The following is an 8,927-nucleotide window of genomic DNA, read 5'->3' as shown; positions in this document are numbered from 1 at the left end:
AAACTTCAAAAATCACGACTAACTGTCAAAGTTCTGCTTGATGGCAAATGATTTTGATTTATACGATGAATACAGAAATAAACACTCGCTGGGCATGGAACTTCTTGAATCGATCCAAGGGCTGAAGAACGAAATTAAAGGATTAGACAAACTCGAGTCTAAAGTAAAGCAAGAGTTGAATTTTTTGGTTAAGGTAAAATAATTTTTAATCAACCCAGATATTGTTTTTTTTGGTAATGAAGTTAAAATAAAACGAAAACCTGAAAAACTATTTATTATTCAACATAATGATAGTCCATACTATAATAAACAAATCCATGGACATAGTGGTCATCATGTTGATCTTTAAGTCACACAACACTATTAAAAATACTCTTGCTTAAAGAAATGGTATAAAAAAATACTATTGTGGTACAACCACGTAGGATATATTGCAAAATTTGGGGGACCGCAGCTGAGTGGCTTGTTTGACTTGTAATTGCCATGATAGTGGTTCTCGGTTTGAATCCCTGCCCAGCCTATTGCTTTTTGTTCTTTTTTTACCCTGGGCCAACTACAACATAGTTTTGCTTTAGTGCATTTCATTCAAACACATTTCACATTTTTAACTTTAACTACAACTGGGTCATAAATTAGTAATGGGATGTGCTCATTAAAAATGCTGTAACACGAACACGACACCGGATGAACTCCTTAAAACATCTCCTGACCAGTCAAAATATACCCGTGCATATCAAATGCTTGATTTATCTAACAGTAATAAGACCGATTTGGCAGTACGGCTGTTCAATATGGCCCTCGGTATCAGATACACAAATAAAAAAAATCCAAACCGTTCAGAATCGCATCATTCGTCTGATGGCCCCATGGTACGTAAGCAACGTCGCCATTCACCGGGATTTGGATATACCAGATGTCCAAAGGACTCATACGATCGGCACAATGAAAAAATACTGTCACACCCTAACCCACTAATGCAGGATATCGCCAACAATCAGCCACCCCGAGACATCTAAGACGGTTAAAACGTAAAAGGCATTCTGATCTGGCTAACGAAACTTGAATAGACAAATGTGAAAAAAAATTATTGTTACTTATTTCTTATTTATTAATTTATATGCCATTACAGTACAAATTGTTGCGTCCTATTTTTAAATACTATGTGAGGAACGCCATTGGGTGTCACCCCACCACACGTTTCATCATTTTTTTTGTGTATAATATTATGTAGTATCTGTGATAATAACTATAATGTACCATTGTACAAATAAAGTTTCTTCAATAAATTAAAAAAAAAAAAACTTGCTCGAACGACTGATTATATCACATTTAGCTTTACATAATTATCTTTACGCACTTTAATTACACGGTACTGCTAAGATTATTATCAACAAAAGCTATTTACAATAAATTAGTTATTATTATTGTACAAAAAACTAATGCTATCAGTTCAACCAACCTGCATAGTTTTTGGTTGGAGACGTGCTGCCAGTTTTTTCCCTAAATGAAAATCTGATGCTCTGTTCACAAAGGGGGTTTGTAGTAGAATTTGAAGAATCTTTCATCACTGATTGGCCTAATGGTAGGTACATTCAGTCCCCAATGTAATGGAGAGTTTTGCACATACCATTCAACACCTCATTTTGCAGTACCTGGAGTCACCTTATTTTTGGAGGTAGAGGCAAACCTCATACTTCACACCGCAAAGTTTCCTGATAAGCACTTTGCAAATTAGAAGAGTCACTGCAAGTATTCCTAGTCAAACATATCCTTTATTTACTTTTTTTTTTTTTTTCAAAAGTTGGTCCAGGTAAACTCCCAGGGACTTGACTGAACTGTCTTTGGGATTCAAAGTGATGTTCGTTCCTTCAATATTTAGTTCAGGGGAGTTTGGGGTTCTTTGTAGTGTCAAAATCTTAATTTCATATTTACTGAGCTTAATGCGAAGTCTCCAGTCTGAGCGGTATGAGCTGATTTTCTCCATGGCCGCTTGAATACAGATTTGACCTTCTCTGATATCTTTTCTAGTATACGCAGCCATGCTTACATTTCCAGGATTTGGGAAGTCTTAGATGATAGGCTTTTTAACTGATAATAATATTTAAGAGGTATTGTAAAGTGGGACCCCATCGTCCGTGACACCCGGACTGGTAGTTGGAACAGTCCTCTTGTTTGACAGCAATTAATTTACTTTTACTGCACAATTTTGTTCTGTGACAGTTTCAGTAAAATAAGTGAATTGGAAGATTTTGGTCTGTCTGTTCTAGCTGTTTAAGTCTGTCTTACATTTTTCTTAGACAAGATTAGAAAAACTAATATAATAGTTGAACAGTTTTTTCTTGTAGTAAAGTGAAATCCTATAAATTGAAATTTGGTCACTGTTGGAGTTCTGCAAGGATCATATTTAGGACCACTTCTTTTTAATTTTTTTATTAATTATATCAAATTTTCTGACTAATGTTCTTCCTCTTATTTGCAGATCACCTAAAAATTTATCAAATCACATAAGCTATTCGCTGATATTTCCCTTCTTCAAGAAATTCTTCATGCCTTAAGTGAGTTGTGTTCTCAAAATCATTTCAATTTTTGAATGTTTACGAATTTTCAGTAAAATAAGTGAATTGGAAGATTTTGGTCTGTCTGTTCTTGCTGTTTAGGTCTGTCTTATATTTTTCTTAGACAAGATTAGAAATTGAGTTAGCCTTTTTATGACCTGCACATCGTGACTAGTATTGTTCTATTTGCATCTCCATTGCTGTCTAGTGCTCCTCACAAGTTTAAGGTTTTTTGTGTTTTAATGCTATCACTTTTCTTCCCTTTACATTTGTATATAGATATTTATTTATACATTTAAATTTAAAAAAATAATGATAATTGAAAATTGATTCTAGACCAAATTCTCTGAACAGTTGAAAAAGGAGCATCTTGTTTGTTCAAATCTCCATCACTTAAAAGCCCTCATATCGAAGCTGATCAGCGAGGAAAAATGCGACTCTGTACTAGAAGTGTACCACTACAAAGATGAGTATGATGAGAATAATAAAATTTGGGTAGACATAGTGTCACACTCAAAAACCAAATGGACAAAAGTGATTGCGAGGAATCCAAAGGCTCTTTCGCAAATTTCAAAAGGTTCCAGGCTTTCTTGAATTTATATTTTGTAAGTTTGTAACATTGACTTGATTTTAGGAGACGGCGAATATCAAAGAAAATCCGTTATTGATCACGCCGTCGAATTTTTAAACTGCGCTTCTCAAAATTCCATCCTTTATAGGCCACCATTGGTAAAAATATTTAATAATTTTTTTTGACTAACAACAAACCTAATATTTTTACAATATGTACAAAAATTAATTGAATAATTTATATATTACTGTAAATTGTAAATAATTGGAGAAAAATTATTGGGCAAATGGTATATTTATGTTAAACGTTTTTGTCTAGGTAGAATTTCATTTTGCATGTGGTATTGAAAGTGAGCTGGCAGATGAATTATCCAAGCTGGGTGTGTACATTAGTGGTAAAGTAATCAACGGGGATCAAGTAGAATCTTCTTTCGAGCTAAATGTGCCGAAGAAGGATTTAGAAAGGTGATACAATATTATTACCTGGATATCAATTAAATAACTATAGTTTCGCCTTAGAAATATACAAAAACTGAACTTGGATGTCACAGCGATGATTGCCTACGTATCTGCTTTAACAAATGGCAATGTGCATAAAAGGGTAAAGGGTAAAGTTCTAAGCATGCAAGCTGAGAGTGAAAAATTAAATCCTGTAAAACCCGTCCTAGATAAACTATTCACTGGTAAAGTACCACAGTTATAAATTTTGAAATATTTATTTTAATTAAATAGTTAAAGCTGCTAATATCAGTATATTTTCAAACATGATCATGAATTGAAAATATATCAAAGTATTTCAGTATAATTTTGAATGATTTTCTTTAATATGTTGATTTATAATTTCAGGAAAACAATTGTTCGCTTGTAAGACTGTGATAACGACATTCAATTCGATTTTGAGCACAATAGGCGGAGAAGGGGAGAAAAAACGAGCCCTGGAACTCATTAAAAGGGTTACAATCATTGATGATGTGCCCTGCGAGTCTCTTAAGCCTTGTGGTCAATTAAAAGAGAGATCAATTATAATTTTCGGATCTGGTCAAGCGATTAAAGCAGTCACAGTGACAGCGAATTCGGCATTCGTCCGAGCTGCTAGGAATCAGGTAAAAAAATACAATAATCAGTTTTCAAAATTTATATTTGGGATTTTAATTTTAAATAAATAATTAAATTTGTAGTGCATTCACTTCGATGTATTTTTTCACAATCCAAGAGCACTGACTGAGAAGAAAGAGGTGGACTAAAATTTGTTTTTCTATTGCCATGATCTTTGAGTTTCTGTTGCAAAAAAAAAAATAAATAAATAAAAATGAAATAAAATGTTTAATATATTGTTTTTTATTCAACAAATTACCTTTTAAAAATTTGACTTGATTAGGGAATTTGTCACAAGCTTCTTTAATCACTCGATCAGATTCTGATTTTTCTCCAATCTTGTATAAAGCTTCGGCTTTGTACACATGTGCTTTGATACTGTTTTCATTGAGTCGGAGCGCATGTCTTGTGTCCTCGAGTGCATTTTTTGGCAATCCTAGTTTTAGATATGTCAAACAACGATTGTTGTAAAGGAGAGGACTGTCTCTTATACATTTTATCGCCTGGAACATGAAATTATAAGAACAAAACAAAGATAAGACGGGGCAAAGTAAAACCTCATTGAATGAGTGGAGAGCCTTGACGTAGTCTTGATTCCGAAATGCTTTAATCCCTTCGGTTTTATGCCTGTTTGATATTGCTTTCATTTCTCTCCTTTCTGCAGCCCTTCTGTTAGCGTCTTCCTCAACACTCTTCATAAACATCTCTGAAATAAAGAGTTGTGTTTTTGCGATTCAAATTGTATCTTTGTTGCTCACCTTTGGACATGTTATCGGGATTGTCTTCTATCTGGAAAGCCTTGTGATTTATTACAGTTCGGTTGGTCTTTAAGTACAGTTTATCCTCATCTATATCCTTATCAAAATCTTCATTGCCCAAGAGATAGTCCGCTTTTTCCATGGCTATTTTTTGCTTAAGTTCATCTTTTGAATTTAAACCTTTGAGTACATTTTCTGTAAATTTTATACACCCGGAATTGAAGCATCATTGTTTATAAGAATTAAGTAAATTATATATTTATTTCTTCAAATGAATGCAAAAATAGTTACTAAAATGTCATTTACTTCTTACAATAATTGTCCATACATCATAGTAAAGATTACTGATTTATATAAGCTCTGATCTGCACATGTATGTACATAGGCATACAAATGTGCAGAATTCAGCCTATCACTTATCTCAGTCCAGTTTTTGTAATTTACAATAAATTACCGACAAGCCTCGAGAATCACCCACCTTGGGTGTTGGCAGTTCAGGGTCAGACCTTGGTCTTAAGATGGATGGTATAAACTAGTAGGTGCTATCTATTAATCCCACATAATCATAATGATTCCGTTTAAAAGGAAGAGGATCATAGGAAGCTTAAAAATTCCAAGCCTAAACAGGACATTGATTCCATTCTCCAAGAAAAACAAATATCTTCGCCGCAGCTCACATGGAATTCACTCAGAGCCAAAAATTCCTAGGGGAGGTGCAGAAGGCTCTGTGCCAAAAGCTGGGGATTAAACCCCAAAATGACCTTATGGCTCTACACCTGTGTCTTAAGACCAATTTTGACACATGTGTTGGTGGTATGGTGGACCAAGACTGCAGGGGGCCTCGGGTAGCCGAGTGGTTAAGGTGTCAGACTCTCAGCTAGTCGGTGGGTTCGATCCCCACCGTCGCCTCTGGACTTTTTCTGATGCCTAAGGGGACCGGTGGCCGCATTTGAAAGAAATTGACACGACACTCATCAATGGAAGGAGTGGTTTGAGTTTCTTCGACTTCCTGGCACACAGGGGGCTCAGATTCACACTTGTGTTGCGAGCCCCTAAAAAATGGAGCCAGGGATAAAGTGCAATAAGCAAAAAAAAAAAAAAAAAAAAAACAACAAAAAAACCTACGGGGCAAAGTGATTAGGCTATTAAGAGGCGCCCAAAGCAAGCTTGCTTCAGCTCACTGAAGCCATGAGCACATCGCCAATTGTGTCCCGAGGAGCACAACCTCCCCCACTTTCAGCTCTCAGACTCATAAATGGACAACTGCAAGGATAGACCATGTCAACAAACAATGGAAACTGAGGGAGGTGATAAAAGCAGATGACATATTAGGCGTGCTAATTGATGCCACTATCCCAAAATAAAACTTTACCAAAAAATACAAGGTGATATGAGAACAAGAAGAGTATGCCAAAGGAACACCTCTAAAGGGAAATTCCTATTGTATACTGATGGCTCAAAAATAGGAAAAAACATGGAGTCTTCGGGAAGAATCCAAAGACTGAACTGACTTTAAACTTAGGCAAATATACTACAGTTTTTCAGTGTGAAGTCATAGCAATTGAAAACTGTACCAGGGAAATAAGAAGGCTAGGAACACTTTCCCAGAAGATAGCCATTTCCTCTAACAGCCAGGCAGCACTCATGTGAGGTGAAGGCAAAAAGTTTGGGGCATCAAGGCAATGAGAAAGTGGACATGGTCAAAAAAGGAGCCATATGAATTCCCTAGGTCCTGAACCCTACTGTGTCTTAGCATACTGTCACAAAAAAGGATTCATCCGAAAATGGTCCAAAATCTGATGGGAAACCACATCCATATTCTATGAAGAGATTCATAGAAGGGCCATCTACAAGTCTTACAAAGGAATTACTTGGAGGGCAACTGTAACAACCAGGATTCTGGTTGGACTCCTGACAGAGCACTGCCTCCTAAGAAGGCACATGCGCCGGATAAGAGTACAGACGGAAGAAATAATGTGCGGATATTGTCAGGAAGAGGAGTCTGGAATACGTTTTGCATTTTTGTGGAGGTCCTAGTTGCAGATTCTTGTAACTAGGAGAGGAAAAGCCACAAACAAGTTGGCCACTTTTGCTTTGTACAATTGACCTACCACTGATGAAAAACACAACCGTCGGAAAAATTTGCTGCCCTTTCAGTCAAAAAATATGTCCATTCATCCACATACCGACTGCAAATGACAGTCAACAGTATGTACAACCAGACAGATGCTTGGAAAGTCAAAATGTTTTTCATAAATGTATTTATTAGTTTCCGTTTAGCTTTATTTGAAATGAACCTTGACTCATATATAATTGACTTGTTCATATTAAATAATCTTTTATTTAATAATCTGATAATTGTACTATGCACCACTTTGCACAATAAATGTGACTTTCATTAGTTTAGAAGTGTAAATAGATATGAGAAATAAGCAGCTGATTTAGTATAACATGGATACAACTGAATGAGCAACTTGATATTTATCTATTCCTTATTTAAAAAAAAAAGAAGATATAACTCATAAATAGCTTACAAGTATGTGCTTGAATTAACAAATATTAAATATATTAAATTAGTGTAATGTTTTACCAACTCTTGCGACTTTTGCCATAAATTCATCGAAATCTTTGCTAATTTCAGTTGTTTTGAGCTTGAATTTTTCTTGCGTTTCTGCCACAGAACTTTGAGGAATTTCCATTGTGGGGATGGCTATTTTATAGGGAGTTTGCTGTTGCCTTGGCGATTACCAGAAGAATATTGTAACAGAAATCAATCTGCTGTGGGTTGATTTTCAAATTAGTTAAGAACGTTGGCTCAATGTTAAAATTATTTAAATAAAAAGAAATTACATATGATTTCCAAGAGCGCAAATTAGGAAATATAAAACCTGTTTTTTTTTTTTTTATTATTAAATTATGTATTTATCAAAAAGCTACAAAATCTATTTTCTTGTACAAACATTTTAAACTTTATTGGCTTAAAAATTACTTTTAAACTACATATCAGTCTTAACTATACGCATATATAATGATAATTCAGCTAAATTCAATTTTTAAGCTAAAGTGCTACAAAGATTATTTAAGTGGTTTACATTTAAAATAAATACATTAAAAAAAAAACTTTACAAACTAAAATAGAAATACCTAGTCGACAGACAGTTATATTTACATAGATTTAGGATATAAGAATTAAAAGTTAGACAAACTTAACTACACTGTACAAAAAAATAGAAAGAAAGAAAAGAGAAAAAAATTACAGTCTCTTGAAATTATTTACAGAATTATTAAATAATTTTAATCAAATAAACGCAGATAATTTGGATCTGCTTATTGCACTTTTTTATCCAATTTCTTGTGAAAATGCAAATTAAGTTATAAAAAGTTTTCATGAGTAATGAACAGTTTTACCACTCCATACCAGTTTACAAGGCTCTTTTATTCAACTTGAAAGAATTTCCTTCCATACATTCAAAATTAAATATATATTTATACCTAAACTTAAAAAACTGACACACATAACCTAAGATAAACTAGTTTGGAATTTGATGGACTAAGCAGTAATTTTACTATAATAAAGTATGCATCAATTTGTAGTAATTCTATCTAAAATTTATTGTTTATTGTGATAATGTATTTTTTAGTTTCTTCAACAGTATTAAATTTTACTTCGATGTCCACAGTTATGGTACAAAAGATTTTTCCAACAGTGATTACTATACAGAATTCAACTTAAGTATCATTAAGTATTTCTAGTCACTTAGCTTAAACTTAGTTTTGGACATACAACTTTATAATAATTAATTAACCCTCTATTTCCAATTTTTTTTCTAGTAGTGTTATACATCAAGAGTTTATTTTTGAAAACATATATAATTTAAACATTAAAAATATAACATTTGTTATAAATAAATCGAAATGTTAGAAAAATGTACATCAAGAGATTGACAAA

General features: G+C 33.8%; 2 protein-coding genes across 2 annotated transcripts; one reads left to right on the top strand and one right to left on the bottom strand.

The window, feature by feature from the left end:
• The first annotated feature begins 9 nt into the window (after positions 1–9).
• On the top strand, positions 10–4,452 carry LOC106672633 (UPF0415 protein C7orf25 homolog). Its single transcript, XM_014404210.2, has 7 exons — positions 10–193; positions 2,892–3,132; positions 3,190–3,284; positions 3,445–3,590; positions 3,645–3,808; positions 3,972–4,228; positions 4,304–4,452. Exons 1-7 carry the CDS (start codon positions 41–43, stop codon positions 4,367–4,369), a joined length of 1,122 nt encoding a protein of 373 aa, XP_014259696.1. The 5' UTR covers positions 10–40; the 3' UTR covers positions 4,370–4,452.
• Positions 4,246–7,822, bottom strand: LOC106672634 (stress-induced-phosphoprotein 1-like). The gene is made up of 5 exons (XM_014404211.1): positions 7,569–7,822; positions 4,979–5,173; positions 4,778–4,926; positions 4,480–4,723; positions 4,246–4,403 (listed from the first exon to the last, which is right to left on the bottom strand). The coding sequence occupies exons 1-5, from the start codon at positions 7,675–7,677 to the stop codon at positions 4,381–4,383; spliced, it is 720 nt and encodes a 239-aa protein (XP_014259697.1). The 5' UTR covers positions 7,678–7,822; the 3' UTR covers positions 4,246–4,380.
• Between the last annotated feature and the right edge of the window lie 1,105 nt (positions 7,823–8,927).

The sequence above is a fragment of the Cimex lectularius genome, unplaced genomic scaffold, assembly GCF_000648675.2.
Source record: "Cimex lectularius strain Harlan isolate CLEC.00 unplaced genomic scaffold, Clec_2.1 scaffold152, whole genome shotgun sequence".
Lineage (NCBI taxonomy): Eukaryota > Metazoa > Arthropoda > Insecta > Hemiptera > Cimicidae > Cimex > Cimex lectularius.
Note: the sequence above shows the minus strand (reverse complement) of the source record. Positions and strands in the feature narration are given on the sequence as shown.